The sequence below is a fragment of the Aspergillus caelatus genome (assembly GCF_009193585.1).
Source record: "Aspergillus caelatus strain CBS 763.97 unplaced genomic scaffold BDV27scaffold_70, whole genome shotgun sequence".
Taxonomy (NCBI): domain Eukaryota; kingdom Fungi; phylum Ascomycota; class Eurotiomycetes; order Eurotiales; family Aspergillaceae; genus Aspergillus; species Aspergillus caelatus.
This window is the reverse complement of record NW_022475333.1, coordinates 81,541-92,557: the sequence shown is the minus strand read 5'-3', so window position 1 is coordinate 92,557 and position 11,017 is coordinate 81,541. Positions and strand designations below refer to the sequence as shown.

General features: G+C 48.8%; 2 protein-coding genes across 2 annotated transcripts; one reads left to right on the top strand and one right to left on the bottom strand.

Moving 5' to 3' along the window:
* Positions 1-396: 396 nt before the first annotated feature.
* On the bottom strand, positions 397-3,965 carry BDV27DRAFT_127035 (MCM DNA helicase complex subunit MCM4). Its single transcript, XM_032066663.1, has 5 exons — positions 3,522-3,965; positions 2,590-3,468; positions 2,465-2,536; positions 1,219-2,411; positions 397-1,154 (listed from the first exon to the last, which is right to left on the bottom strand). Exons 1-5 carry the CDS (start codon positions 3,790-3,792, stop codon positions 567-569), a joined length of 3,003 nt encoding a protein of 1,000 aa, XP_031928454.1. The 5' UTR covers positions 3,793-3,965; the 3' UTR covers positions 397-566.
* A 1,355-nt stretch (positions 3,966-5,320) lies between these two features.
* Positions 5,321-9,497, top strand: BDV27DRAFT_105141 (putative DUF221 domain protein). Its single transcript, XM_032064373.1, has 3 exons — positions 5,321-5,801; positions 5,855-8,250; positions 8,332-9,497. The coding sequence occupies exons 1-3, from the start codon at positions 5,635-5,637 to the stop codon at positions 9,339-9,341; spliced, it is 3,573 nt and encodes a 1,190-aa protein (XP_031928453.1). The 5' UTR covers positions 5,321-5,634; the 3' UTR covers positions 9,342-9,497.
* Positions 9,498-11,017: the final 1,520 nt, after the last annotated feature.

The window sequence follows — 11,017 nt, the reverse complement described above, 5'->3', positions numbered from 1 at the left end:
AGTAGTATTTTGGTTGGCGGGTCGAAAGCGTATGTTATTTTATCTGAGTTGAGTGCTCCTGCGGGACAGGATGCGTTGCTTGAGTTTGCGGTTGGGATGGATGTTAGGGCTGGGTTGAAGGTAAGGGATGTGGTGGATGTTTTGGTGGAGAGTGGAAGGGGGAGAAGATATGAGTTTGATGCTGATGGGGTTGGGTGTCGGTTTTGGGTGACTGAGCTGTTGGACTTGTTGCTTAGGGTTGGGGTTCTTGTGGATGGGCAGCAGGTTGAAGGGGCGAAGGGGCGAAGGGGATGGTGAAGAGGTTGTGGCCTGAGGGGACGGGCTTAGATTTGGATCGGGGGTGGTATTACTAGGGAAGGAGAGCTCATTGGTTATGTTAGGTATTTTGAATTATCTATTGCTTTCGTTTCTGAGAGCTTCTCTCTCGATTAATTGGATATTGAACTGGACAAAAACACCAGACACCGTCCCTGCCCTGGTACCCTCGAATCCATGCAGCTGACTCAATATACGCTTTCCCAGATTACATACATACTGTTCCGTGGCATCATGATCCCATCATTTGATTACAAAAGTCGACCTCCAACACGCCGGATGCTCCGTCGTGCACCCTCACCTAGAACATTCACGTAACCTTCCGTCTCCAACGTGCGGACCGCCTCTGTGAATTGACCGCCATCCACCTCGCCGCTGCTCTGCTCAGTCAAAGCACGATAGACATCTCCCCAGCGAGGAGTGGCACCTCCGCTGCTGAGCTCGTCAATCACTGCGAGCAGACCACGCTTCAGGGCCTCCCGCTGACGTCTCTCGCTCGCACTAGTGCCCTCAGTGAGCAGACCCATATCAATCAAACCTGTCCGTGAATCCGTAGCTGCCTGCTTTATAGCGGACCGGATCAAACGCACTGCCTCCTCAACATCTGCTGCAGTCACCTCTAGCGACAACCGCATGCGTGCGTGGGCCTCTGACAGTCGGATCATAGACTCTAGTTGACGAGTGGTCGCCGTAATTCTACGATCAGAGGAGCGGATGTCGTCTCCGAGCTTGCGCATGTTCACATATGCATCCGAGAGAGCTTTACCAGCAGCCGGGGTAAGAACGGGGTGAACCTTCGTCTTGGCGTAAGTAATATATGCCGTCAGGAATTCAATGGGCTGCAAATTTTACAATCTGATTAGCATAATATCAGAGCCACCTGGATGGAACTTCGTTACTTACCAAGACTTCTTCGTCGCTTGCATTTTCTGGCTTGTCTTCCAAATACATGTTGACCAAATGTTTGGCCAACCTACGATCTTCTTGCTCATCCACACGATCCAAAACCAAGTATACCAAATCAAAACGGGACAGCAAGGTGGGTGGAAGGTCAATGTTCTGAGGAACAGGCAGATTGGGGTTGTATCGGCTCCCAATAGGGTTTGCGGAGGCAAGGATACTGGTTCGAGCGTTCAGCGTGGTGATGATGCCTGCTTTAGCGATTGACACTGTCTGTTGCTCCATGACTTCATGGAGGACGGACCGTGTGGATTCGTTCATCTTGTCGAATTCGTCAATACAGCAAATACCACCATCCGAAAGTACCAGGGCACCAGACTCGAGTACCATCTGACGCGTGTCAGGATCCCTGGTCACGTAGGCTGTAAGACCAACAGCGGAAGAACCTTTGCCACTGGTGTAGACACCTCGAGGCGCGATCTTGTGGACATAGCGAAGCAGCTGGGATTTTGAAGTTGATGGATCGCCGCAAAGAAGCACATTAATGTCACCGCGGTAGCGTGGGTTACCACCCTTTTGGAAAGACTTGTTGGTGCCTCCAAACATCTGGAGTAGGATACCCTTCTTGACATCATCCATTTCGTAGACGCTAGGGGCAAGAGACCGAGAAAGGAGTTGATACACATCCGGCCGGGTGGCAGTTCGCCTGATCTTTTCCTCTTCTTCGGCTGTAATCTTTCGAACCTGCTCGGAATCTCCAGCAGCCTGCTCAGACAACTCTTGTTCGATGGTTGTGACGTCGATGCCCAGCTTCTTACGATCGATCTTTTGGACGTGCAAGACATCAATGTAAGTCTTGAAAAGTGCTTTCTGCGTCCGTTGGCGGGGATTCACGCGCACAGGGTTGCACCGGAAGATGCCTGTCACTTCAACTCGATCACCAGCCTTACAGACATCCACCAACTCATCGTATACGCAAAGGGAAACGGAGTGAGGAGTTTGACCGTCGGGGACGCTATCCGGTGTTTCTTGCAATTTGATGACCTGCTTATCGGCGAAAATACAACGGTTGTGAATAATCTCCATGCTGTTTCTTTGTTTGCAGGCAGGGCGTGGACAGATAGTGGGCTCCGCGATCTTTCCACGATCGATATCGACTTGCACACCGTGATTACAAGCCTGGCAACGGAAGAAGGCTAGAGACAAAGTTAGCCGGCGTGGACATAAATTAAAATACTTGCTAACTCACCTTCTTTCATATCCGGGATGATAGGCGTCGCGCGAATGACAAGACCTTTGATGCTCACTAACTTGTCCATATCTAAGGTGTACGTTAGCAACTGTTATATCGGGAAGCGTGTATAATGAGCATACCGGCTGGATCTAGGTCTCTCATGTTCACACTAGAATCAAGCCCGAAAGGAAGAACTTTGAAAGCCTTTGTCTCGACTTCACCAACAAGATCTGGAATTTCGCTCTGAGGCATCCGGCCAGTCTCACTCATGGCATCCGAGCTCGGAACTGCGGGCGCAGAACTGAGATTCCTCGAGTGTGACTGGTTTCGTTGGTTCTGAGTCCGCAGGCGCTCCATCTCCTTGATCGCAAGTTCAACCATAACATCCTTGATGGTCTGATCCATCAAAGGAATAATCTCCTGGGGATATGCATGTAGTTGATGCCATAATTTCAAAGTCAATGGGTATGCTTTAAGGTTCTTCGCATCGAGGTTCAAGCTAGTCACACCCAACTGGCGCATCGTGTTCAACATGTTGATGTATTCTCTCTCCTCTGCAGTATCTCCCAGCCTACGGGTTTCATCTTCTGTTGCACCCTCTGCCCACAGACGATATTTGGTTGCAAAGTTGTAGAGGAAGTTCTTGAACGCGGACATAGAATCTTGAATAGAGATGTTGGTACCCCAGATGACGCGAGTAGAGCTGCCACCTAACGCATCCGCTTCTGAAGTACCGGGGTGGATGTTTGAGAAGGTTGCATCTGACTGTGGCTCTCCATCGGCGGCAGGCATTCCATTGGCGTCAACAAAGACTCTGCGTCGTCGACTAGGCGTAGATCCAAAACCACCCGAATGAAGATCATTGCGACGGGACGCAACATTGCGATGACCGCCTGTGGCCGAGCGATCTGAGACAAAAAGAGCACCACTGCTACTGCTGGGAATATCGGAGCGTCCTGGTTGGAGGCTACGAGCGCGAGTTGGGCTAGAACTAGACGTGTATCGGATTGGGGAAGAGTCTGCTATACGTGAGTAATCAGCGAGTATTTAAGAGTCCTAATGACCGTCGTACCTCCGATAGCGGTACGGTTTCCCCGTGGTGTAGTCTCGTCTTGGTCCATGACGGATGACGCCCTAATAGGAGAGCTGGGCTCATCCATTCTCATATCTGGTGTCTCGGCGCTGCTGCCATTATCTTTGGCTGGTGGTGACGAAGGAACCGCTGCCTCACCCCTTAGACGACGAGAAGCGCGGGGTGTTGTTTGTGCATCTGGTACCCTTGGACTGCTGGCCTCTGCCCTGGATGGGCGACCCCTACGACGAGTTGAAGCCGGAGAAGACATTGTGAGTCGGTCCTGTTAAGTAAATTATGGCAGTTGGAAGGACCGACAGAATCAAAATATTGGGGTTGTTGGGGGGAGGGGTTTGAGAAGGGTTTGTTTGTACGGTGTAGGGATCGATCAAGTGGAGTTTCAATTTGCTAGATTCTTCGTGGATTGCAGGGCGCGTTCCAAACGCGTTGACGCGTTAAGTGGTCACGTGCAGATGATCAGACGAGAGATCAACCAGATATTCAACCATCTTATCGAAAGCAACCATAGAATATGTTTCTGATTAGTTTATATACATCGTACTATGTCTCAATAAATGTCGCTCTCTGTTTTTCCTTTCTCTTGACCGCTGATTGGTCTGTCTTCTATTTCTACAGGGCTATTGTTTGACTTTCTACTCAGGCCGGCAGTAGGAACCTACATTGCTCATACAGCTGCGAACGAATATATTTACGTATAGGTTTTCTCGCCGTGTTTACATCTCTGTTTCTTACCCCACCCCATGGCCCGTCATGATTCATGAGCACTCGCATACACAGCGAATGATGCCTCGTTTGCTAGAATAAACTCGCCGGGCCCCAATTGAAGATCGTGGCGCAACCAATTAGAAGTATCGATCTCTGGAAGAGGGTTACCGCGTGACGGCCTACAGTACTAGTAGAGGCGTTTGAAGCATGCATTTGCAGCGAAAGAGATCAAAGAAAAGCACAAGCCCATGATGGCGACGGTTGGAAGGGAAACTCAAAAAGGACCCTCTTAAAGAGGCCCAGGAAGCTACCCGTAATGCGTTAGACGCCGGACTCACTATACTACGGAGTACAACTCCGCTTCAAGTGGTAAAATAGTGCTCTTTCTGGTTAGAGTCGTTTGCCACATCCACTCACGTGAATATTGAGGGTGCAAGTTCCTGGTCCCTTTAAAGGTCCCTTTAGAGGAAGGTTACTCTGATGCACCGCCACCTTCTTATAGCCAATAAAATGTAACTGCCCTGACCCCTTAGGGCTGGGACTATACCAAAGGCGGCATAGCTCCACATTCCTAATACAGAAAGTATCGACATTCAAGATCGTCACGAAACGAGCAGCGAAAAGAGACAAAAGGACTGGCGTCTTCCCTAAATAAATTGGCATGCTGCTTTAACACATCAGTTATGCATTGTCCTTACCGCTGGTATTTAGCTAGGGGAGGTAATGGGGGAGGATCGCCCATAATTTCGTGGCCTAATCCTTCAATTAAATTCAGGGGAAGTTGAAACACCAGCAAGCGCCGGGACCTCAGGCCAAACTGCTAGTTTCAGCAGGCGCCTGATGTCATTCTTGGTGGAAGAGATCCGCCCAACCCCAGCACTTTTCCCACAAATCGTGGCGCTTCTTCCCTGTTGACTTGGCGGCAACCTGAACGATGAATGGTTGATTCATTACACCGTCAACGCCGCTACTGTCATGCCTTTATATACTCTGGTTCTCCAGATATCTTCGTCTTTTTCTTCGCCGCCCACTTTTGACTGCGTTCCTCTTTGCAATCAAGGCAAAAGGACAGTGTCACCCTGACCTCATCCACTTACACACTTCCAACACAATGCGACCCCAGTTTTGCAGTTCGTGACTCTGAAGCTGCGTATTGTCTGAACCCATACAATTAATTTTGTGATGAGTTTGAGAGTCTCGTCGCTACTTACTTTTCTACACTGTCCTATGAACGCTGATTAGATCTACAATTTTTTTTTCTTTCTGCTTCTACTTCCTCTTTTCGTTTTTGGGCCCTCGGGTTCCATTTCTCTCCCACGCACACTCTCACACACTCACACTCTCTTTTAATCGGCGAACAGTTGCATGAGCGTCATTATCGATAGCCATGGCCCAAGATCTTGGGTCGGCCCTTGAACACGCCGGTGGCACCGGTCAAAAGAGTGAGGGTGTCACAATCGACACTTTCCTCGCATCCTTAGCTACTGCTATCGTCATTTTCGCAGTGGAATTTCTACTCTTCTTGCTTCTCAAATCGAAGCTCACCCGCATCTAGTGAGTGCGACAGTTACTGTGGATGAGCGCAAATGCTAACATTGACTTGTTAGCCAACCTAGAACCTACCTTGTGCCGGACAGAGAGCGTACCGAACCATCCCCGCCTGGTCTTTTCCGATGGATTGGGCCTGTATTTCGTACCTCTAGTACTGAGTTCATACAAAAATGTGGTCTGGATGCATATTTCTTTTTGCGATACCTGCGCATGCTTCTCAAGATTTTTGTGCCCCTGGGTTGCATCATTTTACCGGTTCTGCTACCCTTGAATAAAGCTGGCGGCAAAGACCGACATTATAAAAACGGAACTGAGACTGGCGGTACATGGAATGTTACTGGCCTGGATCAACTTGCCTGGGGCAATGTAACCCCAGAGAACACCAGCCGTTACTGGGGACACTTGATCATGGCTATCATCACCATTGTCTACGTATGCGCAGTGTTTTATGACGAGCTGAGAAATTATATACGCTTACGACAAGCCTACTTGACATCTCCCCAACACCGTCTACGAGCCTCTGCGACGACAGTTCTGGTGACAGCAATCCCAGAAAGGTGGCTCACAGTGGATGCTCTCGCTTCACTTTTTGATGTCTTCCCTGGTGGTGTTCGCAACATCTGGATCAACCGCAACTTCGACGACCTTAACGAAAAAGTGAAGCTGCGGGATGCGTTGGCTCTGAAACTTGAGGCTGCGGAGACAGACTTGGTAATTAAATGCAAGAAAGCTCAGTTGAAACAGGCGAAGGCCGAGGCGAAAAAGTCTGGGGTTAAAGCAAGAAAGACTGCTAAAGAGGAGCAGCAGGATACGGACAGGAAAGCTTCACTGATGGCTATGGATGCTGGTATCAGTTCTGGTGACCCACATCAAGCGCATACTCTCGCCCAGGTCTTGCATCATGATGACTCAAAGGATCAGACTGAGACAGGGAAACGAAGAAGACTGAACCCATTTGACCCCGCCATGGAGGCCGCAGGAGCCGTTGGTCACGGTGTGGGCAAGCTTGGAAAGTCTGTCCTTGAAGGCTTCAAGAAGGTTGAAGGTGGATTAGATGGAAAGTTGGCTCGGTCTGGTGGTTTTGTACCAGACGCCTCGATTGCTCCTCAGAATGGCTCACGCTCAATAGATTACCCTCGGTCTGAGTCTGGTAGTGTGGATGTTGTAGACTGTTCTCAAGCGCGCACAAATGGCACAACTTCGGGCGTCACAGACGAGGCTGGATCCAAATCTAAAAGGCCTTTCTGGAAGAGTACAGGATCAAGCAATTCTAAACTGAGCCACAGAAGCCAGCCTGATGAGTTTCCTTTAACACAACGCGAAAGCTGCTCGATTGATGAGGAGAGGAACGATGCACCGACAGACAAAGAGAAAAACAAGAGGGATAGCCGAAGAACTCGGACCGAAGGCGAACGATTGGAAGGAGAGGAATATCCAATCGCCTACAACGAAGACTTTGACAATGACTTCGGAGAACCTCTATGGAAAAAATATATCAAGCCAAAGGACCGTGATACCATGCGACTGCCAATCTTTGGTCTTAGCTGGATGCCCTCCCTCCCGCTTATAGGCAAGAAGGTAGACACTATCGATTACTGCCGGAAGGAAGTAGCTCGTTTGAACTTAGAGATTGAGGTGGATCAACAAACCCCCGAGAAATTTCCCCTGATGAATTCTGCCTTCATTCAATTCAATCACCAGGTGGCTGCACATATGGCTTGTCAGGCAGTCAGTCATCATGTCCCCAAACAAATGGCTCCTCGCGTTGTGGAAATTTCTCCAGACGACGTAATCTGGGACAACATGTCAATCAGATGGTGGGAGCGCTACCTGCGAACCTTTGGTATTCTGGCCATTGTCTGCGCGATGGTGATCGGGTGGGCTTTTCCTGTGGCCTTCACTGGTTTACTGTCCCAGCTGTCATACTTGGAGGAAGCGTTTACGTGGCTGAAATGGATTTCCAAATTACCAGACTGGGTTATCTCTGCTGTGCAAGGTATTCTGCCTGCACTGTTTTTGGCCATTCTGATGGCTGTGTTACCTTTAATCCTCCGGTTCCTCTGTCGAACCCAGGGCGTTCATACAGGCATGGCCGTTGAGCTCACAGTTCAGAATTATTATTTCGCGTTCCTATTCGTTCAGCTATTTCTGGTCGTCGCAATCTCGTCCAGTTTCTCGACCATCATCAGTAACGTCACGAATGTCACAAGCTGGCCTCAACTGCTTGCGGAGAATATTCCTCTTTCTAGCAATTATTTCTTTTCATACATGATTCTTCAGGCGATGTCGGTGAGCGCTGGTGCGTTGGTCCAGGTCGTGAACTTAGTAAGCTGGTTTATCCTTGGACCCTTGCTCGACACCACGGCCCGGACAAAATGGGCACGGACTACGAATTTGAGCCAGATGCAGTGGGGAACTTTCTTTCCGGTGTACACCACACTTGCATCCATAGGTATGTCTCTCTTTGCTTTGCCATTGCTGGTTTTTTTTTTTTTTTTGGACACGACTGATGGCACTGACGGTTGATCTATAGGACTTATTTACTGTGTTATCTCGCCTCTCATCCTTGTGTTCAATGTCATCACGTTCGGCTTATTTTGGTTTGTTTACCGGTATAACACGCTATATGTCACCAAATTTCGCTTTGACACCGGTGGACTGCTTTTCCCTAAGGCGATCAACCAGTTGTTCACCGGCATATATTTTATGGAAGTGAGCTTAATCGGTCTATTCTTTTTGGTTCGCGACGTGCAGGGCACGGTTGCGTGCAAGGGCCAAGCCATTTGTATGATTGTCGTTCTTATCCTCACAGTCGGGTACCAACTTCTGCTGAATGATGCCTTCGGCCCCCTGATCCGTTATCTACCAATCACTTTGGAGGATGAAGCGGTGCGTCGTGATGAGGAATTTGAGCGTGCCCAACGTGTTCGGCTTGGATTGCTCCAAGATGATGAATTGAACGCTGACAAAGGTCAACTGTCTGACCACGAAGAACATCGGGGCCGTCAGACGGATCGAGCAACTCATGATATCGAGCTGAAGGATATTGAAGCTAGCATAGAACGACGTACTGAATCCCAGGCCAGGCGACCTAGTCTCGGGCCTAAGCGTCAGTCGTGGGCTGACAGGTCTTCACGAGGACGGTCGAAGTATTTCGGAGCCAACTCCGACAGCTCGATCCCGACGGTGCAGCGGATTCGTGAGAAGGTAGCAGAGGATGCTGAGGCCCAAGCCCCTCCCACCAATCAAGTGGGCCCAGCACTTTTTGCTGGTATCCATGACGAGCTGGAAGATCTCACGCCGGAAGAACGTGACCAGCTAGTTCAGCGAGCCTTCCAGCACGATGCGCTGCGAGCCAAGCGTCCCGTGATCTGGATTCCCCGGGACGATCTCGGAGTCAGTGATGACGAAGTGTACCGGACTCAGCGGTTCAGCAAGCACATCTGGATCAGCAACGAGTACCAGGCATTGGACGGCAAGTGCCGCACGATCTTCAGTCGCAGTCCGCCGGACTTTTCGGAAGTGGATCTCATCCAGTTATGAGTACGGTATTTAGAATCTTAGAACATCGACCACCAAGCTTGTGGTTAGCTACGACCCTGCATGATGATTTGACTGATTTAGCTTTTGTTCCCACTGGCATGGGATGGCGTTCAACTTGTACATGTACATAGATAAAACTAATTGATTGACTTTTCTTCATGAAACAATAAAAGCCTCTTCGATGACGCGGACTAATACAGCGCTAAATCTCAACTGTATTCAGCAGCAGCAACAGATCAAGATTGGTGGTATATTCGTCCGTGGGCGAAACACTATTATTTCCAATACGTTCAGTCCTGGCGATGCAAATGCTCCAGAAGGCTAAATAACTACTAAGCACTTGGCTTCTCCCTGGGAATGCTTGACCATTCCAAGGGTCACACTATCGAACAGATTAATAAACAATATACTCCGTATGACTCGCGGGAATGCCCCATCACTGCCAACCCCGGTCTCCAGTTCTGCCGCCACGAGCGCTGTAAGCGAGGGCACTAACGGTTTCAGATGAAAGTTATCAAAAGTCACGGAAGTACTAAACGTCAGGTATGTACATCGTACATAGCAGCAATTAGAGGCGATATGTTGAATTCCCGGAGAAGTCCCGAACTCAGGGTTAGATTGTACTATCTCGGTTATTTAAGCTTAGATATCCCTATTCATTCCCATTCAGGCTCCATGATGATTACACGCCTCTCACTCATCGAAGAATGTTTTCATGGGTTTTTTTTTTTTTTTTTTTTTTTCCTGTTTGTTTTTCTTTCCGTCTGGGGGGATTCCGAATCCGTCGAATGGATCTCCCCGAACGACGGGCGAGAACGGAGTACCGAAACCACGACGCAAATTGAATTCCTTAGTAGCTTTGTAGAAGAATCTGTTGGAACTGATCCTTGACCGCAATATACAACCAATAACAGCATTCTTCAAGCCTCGTTACGAGTAGCGAAGAAGCTATCTAACTCGATAGCGTACTAGTCTAAGGCCCCCCAGTCAATTGAACGCCCATGGGGCGACCCACCGGCACTTCCGATAATGTGGATTCCCATGCACCGCGGGCGTCGTTTTCTTTCAGTCGTTGCTTAATGGTCTTGATTGGTCTTCTTGAACGTTGGACTGTCAGCGTCGTAATCTCTCTTTTGGTTTCACTTTTCACATGGTCTCCCTTTAGTGGGATAACAATTCCGAATTTAGTATCTTATTCAATCCTTTTCTAACATACCGCATTGATACCTAACCGAGTCGGTAATTGAAAGTAGGGGAACTGTTGCTGTCTTAAGTCCCTCGGTAGCGGTAGAGAAAGGCTTTTGCCGAAGCCGAAGGGTGCCACTCCTGTACCGTACAGTTCGGAGCCCCAGTTATTTAAGATGTGAGTGTGGTTAGATAGTAAGGAATCAAGGATATTTTTTAATTGAGTAGCTTTGATAGGGTAAGAGCTATCTGTGCATCGTTATTTCGACTTCTTCTTGAGCAATTTTTAAGATTCCACAGTAACAAAATGACTGTCCGACCATTCTTTTATAGTTGTAACCTTTTGCTTGGTCGTATATACAGATTCCAAATATTTCCTTACAGGTTTTGTCTACTTCATCTTAAATTGAGTGGTCATGAAACCCAACTCGGCAGTTAAGCAAAGCCATGGAAGAATAGAGACTGTCATATATAACACTCCCCCCCCTGAT

What these genes read in the sequence shown, in the direction of transcription:
- BDV27DRAFT_127035 (XM_032066663.1), bottom strand. Translation starts at nt 3,792, where the DNA reads ATGTCTTCTCCGGCTTCAACTCGTCGTAGGGGTCGCCCATCCAGGGCA. An exon ending in GAGAGACCTAGATCCAGCCG is followed by an intron (nt 2,537 to 2,589) that starts GTATGCTCATTA and finishes CGTACACCTTAG; the next exon opens with ATATGGACAAGTTAGTGAGC. An exon ending in CATCCCGGATATGAAAGAAG is followed by an intron (nt 2,412 to 2,464) that starts GTGAGTTAGCAA and finishes CTTTGTCTCTAG; the next exon opens with CCTTCTTCCGTTGCCAGGCT.
- BDV27DRAFT_105141 (XM_032064373.1), top strand. Translation starts at nt 5,635, where the DNA reads ATGGCCCAAGATCTTGGGTCGGCCCTTGAACACGCCGGTGGCACCGGT. An exon ending in TCGAAGCTCACCCGCATCTA is followed by an intron (nt 5,802 to 5,854) that starts GTGAGTGCGACA and finishes TTGACTTGTTAG; the next exon opens with CCAACCTAGAACCTACCTTG. An exon ending in CACCACACTTGCATCCATAG is followed by an intron (nt 8,251 to 8,331) that starts GTATGTCTCTCT and finishes GTTGATCTATAG; the next exon opens with GACTTATTTACTGTGTTATC.